Source organism: Accipiter gentilis, chromosome 18, assembly GCF_929443795.1.
Source record: "Accipiter gentilis chromosome 18, bAccGen1.1, whole genome shotgun sequence".
NCBI classification, from domain to species: Eukaryota; Metazoa; Chordata; class Aves; order Accipitriformes; family Accipitridae; genus Astur; species Astur gentilis.
Genome location: NC_064897.1, coordinates 25,408,406 through 25,421,336, shown reverse-complemented (window position 1 = coordinate 25,421,336; position 12,931 = coordinate 25,408,406). Strand labels below are relative to the sequence as shown.

The 12,931-nt window shown below is 39.3% G+C and overlaps 1 protein-coding gene across 3 annotated transcripts in view; it reads left to right on the top strand.

The window, feature by feature from the left end:
* LARGE1 (LARGE xylosyl- and glucuronyltransferase 1) overlaps nucleotides 1–12,931 on the top strand; it is a 291,152-nt gene that overhangs the window by 71,030 nt on the left and 207,191 nt on the right. For all 3 annotated transcript variants that reach the window (XR_007508668.1, XR_007508669.1, XM_049821626.1), the window contains exon 2: nucleotides 9,827–10,013. Coding sequence is in view for 1 of the 3 variants with exons in the window: in XM_049821626.1 (XP_049677583.1) it covers nucleotides 9,908–10,013 (106 nt within the window). In the remaining 2 variants the exon portion in view is untranslated. The remainder of the gene's footprint in view (nucleotides 1–9,826; nucleotides 10,014–12,931) is intronic.

The following is a 12,931-nucleotide window of genomic DNA, read 5'->3' as shown; positions in this document are numbered from 1 at the left end:
GTGTTTGTATGAAGATATATTTAAGGATCTTTTGGTTTTAAACTATTATTAAGATCTAATATGCAGAATTGCTGCAGAAATAAGTCTTTAGTACAGAAAGCTCTTTCAGAGTTCCCTTTAAAGATGTGAATATTCATAATACGACGTTCAGTCATTCCTACTTGATTATCTCACTCTGGTGAAGTACTTCCATCCAGTCGACAACCGTCTCAGACTAGAGAGTGAGGAACTCCTTCCCCATAATTGTTCTCTGAGACTCTTACTCAGTCTTTGTCCTACTCTCAGAAGACCCGCTGTTGACGTTACTAGAGGTTAGCTTTACTTCTGCTCTCGATTTATATTAATGATAGCCTGTACAACACAGAAAGAGTCAAATTGTCTTAAAAGATGCTACAGTGTAGAAGCAGAGTTAGGAGAGACAGTAAGAGGTGTTACTCCTCTTTCCCTCCCCTCATCTCAAACACCAGCCAGTGCAAAGCATGTTCTTGTGTTATATGATGTGTCCATGACTGCACAGTCCTCTACATCCTTTGACGATCCTCAGTGTCATCATTATTCTCTTTTACTTTTGTTAGAAGAGATCTGGCAACCTCCCTTCTGCCCTGAAAATGACGCATTATAATAACATTTAAAGTGGAAGTGTTAATTATGTGCATTTGAATAGGGTCATTCCTTTCAGTATACAAGGGACTTGCTAAATATTTTATATTTATTATTTCTGCACCTTCATCTAATTGCAGAATTACAGGAACTTCAGAGAACAATGATGATGGTAATGAGATCAGTAAGAGATTACAAAGACTGACGTTTTCATGCAGAGGAACAATGAAATGTTCAGTGAAAATCCCTGCAGTTTGAGGAGATGGGGAGAACAGAGAAACCCTTAGCTTATGGCCCTTTGTCTCTAGGCAGACCACCCTCCCTCAGATGATAGTTTTTAAATGAAGAGTAAAGAGCTACCCAAATTACAGATTGGTTTGAAAGAACAGTATTCAACCTGCTTTGTGCAGAGGATTGGAGTAGATGACCTCCAGAGGTCCCTTCCAACCTAAACTATTCTATGATTCTATTAAAATGGTAACCCCCCACACAGAAAATTTGGATTCTTTAGTAAGTGCTTTTGCCAGTGTCTCCTCTTGAGGCTAGTCCTACAGCTTTGTTCAGCTTTGATAACACCTTTCATACTCCTTTTGTAATTGCATTAAACTTGCATGCCATTCTTGTCTAATACCCACATTAATCTGTGTAGTGCCAAATTAGAAGCCATGAGAAATCTGTATTTATAAATTCCAGTTCATCAAGCCAGTGTTCCAATGTTCAAGGATAGTCCTATGTAAAATAACCTAAATCCACAGCTCCCTTCCCTACTTAAAAAAGTGCCTGACACCAAATTATTCTGCAAAAGCTTTGCTTCTTATGTCAGCTAAAAAGAAGGAGTATGGGGGGGGGAAGCACCTTTCCATTCAACTTATATAGAACCCACTCAGCCCTGGGAAAGCCTAGGGAAATGGCTGGTCCTTGTAGCCTGCCTGGATGGTATAATATTTAAGAACAAATAAATAGTAGACCTCGATACACAAGGTTTTCAGCAGGAAAATTTACTTAAAAATGTAGCTCACAACTCATGGTGCTATTTGATGTTCTGGAGTAGCATCAAAGAACTATTGAGAATGTATAATGTGCTTAGTAAAGTAGCACTGTAATTGTAGCGAAGGATTTGTCTTCTGCTTTCGATCAAGGCCATATATATATTACATTTTCTTTCCTATTTGCTGATTCCTTGATTATTCGAATATGAAATTCCCAGCAATTCTTGGAATTTTCATTACATCATTTGTTTTATTTTTATATAAATCTGTAAGAAATATTTGTGGGTCTAGTAATATTCAAGCAATACATAGTGATGAGGTGAGGAGTTTGGTCCTTATATATAAAATTCAACTTCTTATCCATTAATTATGAGAGTCTTAGTCCCTATTTTCTGTGAATTGATGCAGGTTGAATTGATCTCAGTGAAGCTGTATTGATATATACTAGGTAAAAGTTTTAACTTGGGATTCTCTGTGTGTTTCAGTATAATCGTTTATGTACATTATTATCCGTGCACAGCGGAGTAGATGTTAGTTGGAATTTTTTAGGATTTAAAATGAATGGCCACTATCTATTTTATGACTGGGGACACAACTGTAGAATCACGGAATCATGGAATTGAGTTTGGAAGGGATGTCTGGAGATCATCTAGTTCAACCCCCTGCTCAAAGCGAGGTCAACTACAGCAGGTTGCTCAGGGCCACGTCCTGTTGGGTTTTGAACGCCTCCAAGGATGAAGGCTCTGCAACCTCTCTGGCCGTGTCCTTGCACTGGGGAGCCCAGACCCGGACACAGCACTCCAGATGTTTCTCACCAGGGATGAGTAGAGGGGAAGGATCCCAAGGAGACCTCCATGCATTTCTGCTGCTCTCACGTACAGCGTAATTCCTCCTCCTCCTCTTCTTGACTAGTCCTTCCTAAAAAGCCCATATCCATCCATTACCTGGTTGCTGCAGACAGATATCTCCTGTCCACATCACTCAACATCCTTGGTTTGCCAGCTCAATCCACTATCTCATTTGTTGGTGGGTTTTCATCTCCCTCCTCAATACTCACAATTTAATTCCTCACCAGTTTGGCCCCAGCCTATCGGAAAAGACACTTTTGCCCCATGTGGCCAGATGCAGCCTGTCTCTTGTTAGCAGTCCTCCATTCTCAGACAGGGTCCCATGGTTGGAAAATCAAAATATCTCTTGTCAATACCAGCTGCACAACCAATTTTTGACCCACAGGATCCAACCACTCCTCAGTTTCTTCCTCCTCACTGCCAGGACTGAGGAGAGACCCACCTGGGCCCATTTCTCTCTCTTTTTATTTTTTAAATTTAATACGAGTATTTCATAAAGAGCAATTTACAAGTACAATGCCAACTTCTATTTCCATCTGACAAGTAAGTAGCTGCTGTGAGCATGTTACAAATCCCCATGTAAAACTAACTTGTAGTTTGAGATCTATGCAGTAAAATAAAGGGTTCCTTTTTTTTCCTTTTTTTTTTTTTTATAATAGGGCTTTGCTTCACAGAGGGGCATGGATTCTTTTGTCAGGGAGGAACACTTCAAGCAATAATTGTTTTCTCCTGGGCAAAACTTTCTTATGAATCTTTAATCAATTTCCTTGTTAGAGCAGCTCTGTACATAGAGGATTCTAATGAAGGTAAACAGTGCTTTTGAATAAGCATCCAAGAACTTCAGCTGAGAAGCAAAGTATTCGCATCAAAATTCTTGAGAGGTATTATGTGTGTTGCATGTAGTGCCCTACTTCCAATTTAAAGACCATTTTGTGTTCTGTGTGGTTGCATGCACACAATACCTAAGAAAGGGAATTAATGAATCGATAAACCCATGACTCTTCAATATTTGATAATGAAGGAGAACAATGCCCTGGTATAGAGGGAGAGCAACGATGCAGCAACATGCTGATGTTTTCTTCCAGCCGAGAGCAGGTAGCATGTTACTTTTTCTTTTTCCTCCTGCCATTCTTTCAGGTGGAGAGGCCTGGATTTGTAAAGAAGTGGAGCTTTGTCCTTTATTAAGCCTGAAATTCAGATGTGTAATAATGCTGTGGTCCCAGTGTAAAATGTGATTCTGGAGCAGAATTACTTTACTATTAAAAGATTCTCTATCACAGTTATTACTGCTGGTTGGCCGTGGTCTCTGGTATGTTTATAGTTCAATGACATTGGGATCTCAAATTCTAAGGTGTTCTTAGTATGTATATATAGTATCTCGTTAGACTTCTGCTATACAGTAACCGGGTCAGGCTCTGTTTCACTTTCTTTGAACTGTGCCAAGTCCTGAGATAAAGAGTCAGGAATTACTGGTACTATATGCCCATATAGGTGAGGGGGTAGAGTAAAGCAGAGTTTGGAGAACTCATAGAAAAACCAGGTCAGTAACTGCTTTGAAAATAAGTATCATTCTTAGGTTGCAAATGAAATATGAGTAACAGGCAAGATTGATCTTTCTGTCATGATTGTGTTTTGTTGCTGCTATCTCTTCTCAACTGATAGATTTTTTTCCCCCTAATGTTAACAGTGACATTTTAGTGGAGGCTTAGGAAAAGATTCTTATCCTGTTGATCTTAAATTGTGTTATTTCTTGATAATAATTTTTGAAGTTGCAGACTTTCCTTCTTTTGAGCATTCTAGACTTGAAATGAAAAAGGAATGCCATTAAAAATGCATCTATAAAAATATATACATACATACATACATACATATAGAGGAATACCTGGGAATGAAAAGGGGAAAAATGTGAAAGCATATTACTTACGTACTTCTCTCCGTCTGTGACTACTCTAATGTCAAGATAGATCCCTATTCCTGTGGTGGTGTTGCTTACAGGTGGAACCTTCTAGAAAACTTTGATGACAGGACACTAATAGAATTTTCCTTGAGCCATGGCACATACCGAGTGAAGATATAAAAGAAGGTGTCAATCCTGTGTGCCCTCAGAGCAGTTAGCGCAGTTCCAAGGCAGAACTCATTTGTGCTGTCAACTTACTGGCGATATTCTCTCTTACAGGTAGGACTATTTTCTTGTAACTACTTGAGAAAGAGTAAATTTGGTAGCATTTGGAAACTCTGCTGTAATCTGTTCCTTCAAAGTGGCTTCACAGAACTTCTGGGGTGGATGCTGAGTCTGAGTTTAAAGTCATGATACCATAGGATTAAGAAGTCTGATTCGGGGGAAGTTCTCCAATGCCAAGAAAATTCAGAGTTTGGGAGCAAAGGGAGCCTTAGATTTGTTTCTGTTGCACGTTCTCCGTGAGGGAGAAGAAGAAGAGGTTGATGAGAGGGGAGATGGCATTTTCCTTCAAAATGCTATTTCTATTTTAAGAACTTGAGAAGTGGAGTATAGTAACAAAGGGGTGTTTATTTAAATAAACATTGACCATTTAATTCTTTCATCTTTTATTTCTTAATGTTGGGCTTATTTCACACCCTGCCTTTATGGTACCAAACTTTTCTCTAATATGACAAAAAAATCTTGTCACATGACAACCAACTTCCATAACTTGAAGACCACAAAGCTGGAAAATAAAAACTGACTATCAAGGAGTAAACTCATTATAACCCCACATTAGCAACATTTTAAGGAAAAAACAGAAAAATACTGACTAAGATACTGCTTTTTTTCTTTAGGTTATTTATATTTTGAGTCTGGCAAAAAACTGTGAAAAATCTCTCATGGGGGACGGATGCTACATTGACACAGAGCCAAAGGAAAAGCTTTACAGTAGAAATTGTTCATTGACTCTGTGACTGCAAGTGTGGAAAAGCAGAGAGAATTAGATAACATTAATTCAAGCAACACAGCAAAGCCAAGGCACGGGATTGGTATATAAACAGCTTTAACTGTATATATTCATTTCAGTGGTTCTGAAAACAAATGGAAGATTACTGGGATAAGATTAACTGTAACAAATGCAAGGAAAATATATGAAGCAGTTGGAAAAGCTTTTTATAGTAGAGCAGTTAAATCTAGTTAATTGTGTTTGATTTTTGTTTTCATAATTACTTCCATTGTTCTACTGAACTCCTGCTGAATGTCCGACATAGTCGAGCTGTCATGCCGTAATTAAAAAAAATAAATGAATAGAAACTGAATACCAATGTGATTAGTGTTGTGTTACATGCTTTAATATATGTGCTGCTCATACTGGTTGAGAGCTGCTTCACACTTAGCTGAGAAGATAATCCTCGATGTAAAACAAAGCCACCACCGATAAGGTAGCATAGTTAATGGAAACGTTTGACCATATGTGAAGGTAACAAAAGTCATTCCGTTCACTGTTGCCATGTGGTAAGAAGGTCACGAGTAAGTCTTTGTAATGAGAAACCTAGTTTATTTTAATTCCCACTGCGACCCGTCACCCAGGCATTGTCCAAGCTAGCAGCCTTTTATAGCACCATTAGCAGTAATCAAGGATGAGTTGTCCTAAGGTTGCCTTATTAATGTCTGTTGATCTATACATGTGCAGGAGGTTTTATAAATCTTGAACTGGGTGTACTGTAGAAGCGTAGAGCATCTGACTTACTGACAGCAAGACGTACATGCATGATGTACGTGCAGCTAACTTTTGTGGATATTATTTAATTTGATTTCTAAAATATAATTATGTGATACTCTTGGGGCACATTCAATACATTAAAAATTGAAGACCAAGCTAGAAGAATATCCTGAAATGCATGCATCTTCTCTGTATCTGTGGCACAGGCAGAAAATCTGGTTGTACCTGGAGGAGTGAAGCTGAGCCAGGTTTCAAACTGCAAAACTTACCATAAACTCTCACAACCGTTCCCTTTCACTCTGGGGCTAATTTTGATCTCCCTTGCTTTGAGATAAACCAAATAAAGATGGCTAAAGTTGCAGTTAGGTGTATCTGAAAATACTAACATCGGGCAACAGATAAAGAGGAGCCACTGGCTATTTTTTGATCAGAGTATCGCTAGATCCTGTGCTTAAGTTGGCCAGTTCCTTCCTCATCTGTTTTTTTTTGTTGTTTGGTTTTTTGTTTTTTTTTCTTCCAACATATTTCATGCTGTGTATTTCTGAGTACCGGTGTTCAGTTAGCACAGCTGTTAAGACTGAAAGCTACCAGGAGGAACACTGCCTGGATTTGTATAAACGAAGTGAACCACCTTGTAGTGTTTGCTATTACTGAAAAGAGGAATATAGCTAGCAATGTCACTTCTGAAGTAGCTTCTTTTTTAGCCTGTACCATGAAACTGCTTTCTGAGACCTTTTAGGCAGGTGATGGTCTGATTCAGCAGGACTATGGCTTGAGGAGCAGTGGATGCCGTAGGAGAAGTCCGAAGGGCAATGGCAAGCTCGTGGGGCAGAAATGTGCGCGGCGCTGCCCCGTCCGCGCTCAGCTCTCGCTCCAGTGCTGTCAGTCAGTTCCTTCCACGACGGGTATCAGTCTGGTACCTGCTGAATTGAAAGGAAAACCAAGTCAAGGAACTGCAGTATCTTCTTTCAGTTTATTTGATGACGGCAGGTTAGGTAAAATTCTTTACAAGTAAAACCAATAACAGGTACGTGACTGAGTCCAAAGCTTTTCCTTTAAGCTAAGCATCTTCATTACCATTCACGGACCTTTTATACAATTGCTTGTCTAGGGTTTGCACATGATGCATTATCTAGTTTGGAAAAAAATACTCGGCAAGTGTGGTGATTTTATACACTGAAAATAAATACTTAAGGGAAGCTATTCACAGCTTTGGGGAGGTGGGGAGATAGTAGAAACTTCCTTTAAAATAGTTTATGGCTCTTCTCTCTTTTAAAGCACCATTAAAAGAAATTATCTCAACGTTTCCTAGGGTGATCCATCACAAGCTGACTTGTCTGTCTAGGATTTTCCCAAATGTCTTCCTAGTTAGATAAAAGATGTGCATGAATGTGCAGAATGATTTGGCTGTTTCATCTGAATGATGACAATTTGTAGAAAACTGAATTTGCCACATTCCTAGCTTTCCTTTGTAGCTGAATTGGGAGTTCAATGTTGCTTCTTATACTTTCTTAATTTGTTAGGGTACTTTACATTCATGGGGCAGAAAAACATTTACTCCGTGTCAACCTGTTCAGAAACTTAACTTGCATGGATATTTAAAAGAATATATAGGAAAAATTGAGTTACTTCTTAAATATGCAGCCCCAGGATCAATTAATCCACTACCAGCACTATAACCCCAAGCTTCAGAGTCTGGATGTCATTATCCCAAAAACTTTTATCAGTGTACTTGTAACAGCACGATTTCAGAAACGTGCGGTGTTGACTCTTACTTCGCTACCTGTGGGTTTTACAGGTAACACTGACAGGACCAGTACGTATCCAGTGCATGTTGCAATACATAATGTGGCTATTTGAGAATTACACTGCGTGTGACTTTATTTTTTCAAAGATTTATTTTTCCATGCACAGATTGATGTCAGTGGTGCACGCCATGATATTAAGGGGAAAAAAAAAATATTCCTACTTAAACTAAGTGATTCTGTGCACTTTACAATATCCACACAGATAGCAAGTGTAAAACACAGAAGCCAGGAAAATTATCTGTGTTTTTCGAGTAGGCATGTAAAGGACTCTCTTCAGAGTAGTTGTACAAGCTATGTGATGTAAGGAAAAGAAATGAAATGTAATCGTTATCCAAATAACAGTGAATAAAGATAAGAGTTCTCCACAATTTATCTACCAAATGTGTGTGTCTGTCTAACACAGTGACTCTAATACCACAGTTGTTAATATTAAGTCTGTCCACATATTTTGTGCAAAATCTCTGTGGTGAGGCATTGGTTGCATTGGCAAGCTGACAGAGTGGAATGCTTTTTGTGCTAGCTCTGGACAAATTACAGTCCATTTTATCAGTTCCAAGGTCAGAGTACTATCATGACTCTTAAACTGTGGTGTAGTGAAGTGGGCTCTATTGAACGTTCGAGGAACAGCTCTAAGTTTGCCTGATTGCTGCAGCCAGGTATCTCCAGCAGCGGAGTTCTTTGTATGAACCCTTTTCTCTTGTCTATAATTCTCATTTCTGCTGTAATTTGATTTCAGAATTGACTTGCACTGCAATATATGTGGACTTGTAGAGCTCAAGACATATTTTCAAGACACACAGTAGCCATTGTTAATATGTCAGTCTAGAAATGCTGTAATTGCTTATTGCAACTCTAGTGCTAGTTTAAGCATAAGCCATAGGGCGCTGTTATTAACCACCTTGTAGTGCCAGAGTCTGTGTTTCCTTCCCTATCATGCTTGTGGACCGATTCTTTTTTTTTTTAAAATTAGAAAACATAAGCCCTTTCACACAAAACCTGAACTAGATTTGCATGGATTTAATACCTCCCTTTCCTTTTCCAACTTCTCTAGTCTAACACTAGCCTTTCCTCCCTTTTAAAAAAAAACGCGAATGATGTGAAACATTATTTTTATGCCCTGCATGCCTGCACTGGTGTGGGTATATTTGTTCTCCTGTGAGTAAAAATCATCAGATTATTTTGCTGTTTTGGCCACTGTGAAATGCAGAACAATTATTTTAAACAGACTAAGACCAGAATTATTTTTTTTCTTCATAAAAACAGTAGTACTCTCCAGAATCCCCTTCTCTTCTCATAGCATACAGTCTAAAGCTCCCGATAACCCCTTTTGTGACTAAAGAAGCTTCCTTGCCCATTTTGCTCTTTCTTTTCTCCCCTTTTATACAGCGGTTCATCAGCATTGCTTTTTGATTAGCAGAGTGGGTCATTTTAATAACATCTTTCTGCCCCCAAACTTTACTTTCCGTTTTTCGGTTCACTCTCTTGAGTTCATGACCACTTGCAGCCCGCTCATGGATTCACTGGTGTGACTTTTGCTCTTTGGGAGCAGGCGAAGAAACGCGGGTGGTTTTCTCTTACCTGCCATGGGGCACCAGCACACATTGGCATCAGAGAACCCAGCGTTTCTGTAGAGTGAAAGGGTGGCAAAAAAACCAAATAAAGGTGATGTCTCTGTAAGATTAGCTTAGTGTGTATTTAGGTGATACAACGTGTTTTATTGACTTACTGTCTTAAGTCTGACTTCTAAAACTTGCTTTATTATTAAGTAGTTGTGGATAATTTTGAAATGGGTACTGCTTTGCAATTGCAGTAACCCTATTTTTAGCCTCGTTCTTTTAACTCTTTAGGAACACTGGCATAGTCTAACTTTCTGTACAGAGATAAGCTGTTAAAATATTTTTTCCTTTCCCTTTCAGGGAGTAATATGTGGGAGGCTGTGGACTATTTGCTTCCAACATAGGAACAGCACTGGGTTGGGAATCTGCACTCCTGAGAGAATGCTGGGAATCTGCCGAGGGCGACGGAAATTCCTGGCTGCTTCTCTGACCGTCCTTTTTGTACCAGCCATTACATGGATTTATCTGTTTGCTGGGAGTTTTGAAGGTAGGAGGGGAATAATGGCTGGGGGTGAGGGGTGGGGCGTTGAATGATTTGCACCAGGGCAGATAAATGCAGATCAGTCATCATTGATTTTATTTCAATAAATCTGCTTTGCCTTGCATAGGAACTAGTTCCCAAGGTGTAGATTTCAGCAAAGGGCCTTCCTTACCCTGTTTCTCACTGCTGAGGAGGAGGTAATTGCTGGCCCCGCTTATTTGATTCTCCTCCCATCACTGAACTTTTAAAAAATGCAACAAAAAAACCCCCACCTTAGTAATTTCTTCTCTGTGTTTTCTAATTTTTAAAAGTTGGTCTGTCCTCTGCCCTGTAATATTTTACCTTTAATTAAAATTAACATCTCATTTCAGATCTGCTCTTAATATTATTTGAAAGTGTTTTAAAAGACATCCGTACGTATTCTGGGCACTCTTTACACAACTCTTGGTTTTATGGACTTGTGTGTTAGACCTTATATGTATGGATGACATGGGCCGCTGAGTCTGATTTTGGGACATAAAGCAGGAAGGTGTATCTGGCTACAAGAACGTGGAGAGCCTACGGTACAAGCCAGGGAAACGTGTCTGGCACGGTTCTTTGCCTGGTGGGCTCTGCTAGGTCACGGTCACTCAGCCGCAGGCTTTCTCTTGTCCGGTTGTGCAGTGTGCTGCTGTTCACTGGAGCAGGGAACACACGGGGGTACCTAGTTAGTGGAATGTCGGACAGTGGTGGGACACTGCTCTGAGGTGTAAATGTAGCAGCAAATGCTGTGAAATGGTTTATGGGCTCCTCGTTTAGTTATATAAATGCCTACGTGGCCAAAACCTGCAAACACACGATGCTCTTTTCTTGCCCCGTTGTGTGAAGATTATTAGTTCTGGCCACTGCCTCTATGCTTATTGTGCTAGGAGGCCGAACACGGAAAATCAATCAATACCTGTATAAAACCAGTTTGAATCCATATCTCTCTGGGTGGCAGTGGGTTGCTATAGCCAGAGTATCTTTCTGTCCTCTTTTATCTTCAGGTGGAGATCCTCAGGTTCATAGGTACGTTGGCTTGCAACTATATAACTAGCACTTTTTATACTCGCACTTGGAAGAAGCACTACTTTAACTTTTAAATTGTCTATCTGATGAACTTTTTTCCTGGCCTTAAAGGAGTTCAGCCATGATACTGCAGTTAGGTGAGGTTAGAAGATGTGGGATATCCTATTTTTTTGTTACTTTGTAGCTTTCTTTTTTTTACTTTAATTTTTAATTTTTTTTTTCCCCCCTGAGATGCAACATTTTATGTTTGGCAATAGGTGTGTTATTTTGGCAAGAGTGAAAAAAGCTGTTCAGCCTTTGTAGTTATCTTAGCATGAGGAAAGGCGTTTCAGCCTTTTAAAAACTGTTCAAACTCTAGTTTACAGTCTGATAATTTTAAAAAGGCATTGTTTAAAATGTCAAGCTTCTTTCCCATAACCTTGGCTGACAAATTTGTGCTTTGTTTCAAAACAAAATTGGGTTCCAAGTTAAATTACAAGAGAGAACATGTAAAGATTTTCAGGGTGTATTGCATACGTTTCTGAATTAGTTACATGCCAGGTACAAAAATTTGCTTATGCAAATTTATTTGGTTACTTAAAATTCTGCCTTAATGGATAGTAACTCTATGAGCTTATTCTAGAATGAAACACTTATGGGATTCCTGTTAAATTGGAAATATAAGGGGTGCTGGCTATATACTTGAAAACTAATGATCTGGCAGGCAGAACATTACTGATTTTGTTTGATTTTTAAAAGCTGAGCAAATGCAGGCCTCACCTTTTTGCTTTTAGAAGACTATTATGCTGCCTCGCCTTAATGACTATTTTGTGTCCACAATTGATAATGGCATGCTGCTTTAAATTCCTCTGTGTGTAGAATCCTTTGTTTTTACAGAGAGCTCAATACAAATCTTGAAATTTGCTGCTACATGGTATTTGAAGTGACTTAAAGCTCTCAATGTGAATTAATCTTAAATGCAAACCAGGGAGCAAAGCCCATGACCTATTAAGAAGCCTTGAATTGGAAAAGGGCTGGAAATTATATAAAGTTAGTAACTCCTTCTGTTATTTTTCTGTATCTGTTTTCTTTTTCTTTTAATGTTTGGATGGGTCGTGATTGAATCTTTGTTGGTTAAAAACTAAGGTCGGTTAAAATATTTATTTAACTGAATAATAGCTACCATTTTCCTTAACTTGTAGGTATCATGGGCAGAGAATTAAAGCCATTTTGTTACTTTACCTGACTTCTTGTTTTGCACTCCACTGTGGTTCACACAATTTACTTACGTTTTAAGCTGTCTGTGTAGACTTGAGTAAAAAATGCCCCACAATGGCATTGTGCCTTGGTTTGAAATCAGCAGGAGTGGAGAGTCCTCTCTGTCTTCTGGCACTAGTTTCTTTGGTTAATCACAGGCAACGCTAGAAGTGTTCTTCTCAGTTTATCTGGTTTTAGATTCAAGTAAGTGGTTCTTGTTATACTTTTCTCCACTAAGTTAAAGAAATTGCCAGTGCCTGGTATCTTCATAGAGTCACTTAATTATTCAGCGTGGAAGGGACCTCAGGAGTTCTGTGGTTAAACTCCTGCTCAAATCAGGGTGGGCTTTGGGGTCAGGCAAGATTTCTTAGGCCTTTATCCAGTCGTGTCTTGAAAACCTCCAAGGATAGAGACTACGTGGCCTCCCTGGGCAACTTGTGCTGCTGCTTGACTGTCCTCGGGTGGAAGAGTTTCTCCTTATACCTGGTTTGAACCTCCCTTGCTTCAATTTACGTCTGATGTCACTCATCCCCTCACCATGGACCGCTGTGAAGAGCCTGACTCCGTCTTCTCGCAACTTGTTTGTAGGTCCTGGGGTGTTGCTGGTAAGTCCTACGGAGCCTTCTCTTCTCCAGGCTGAA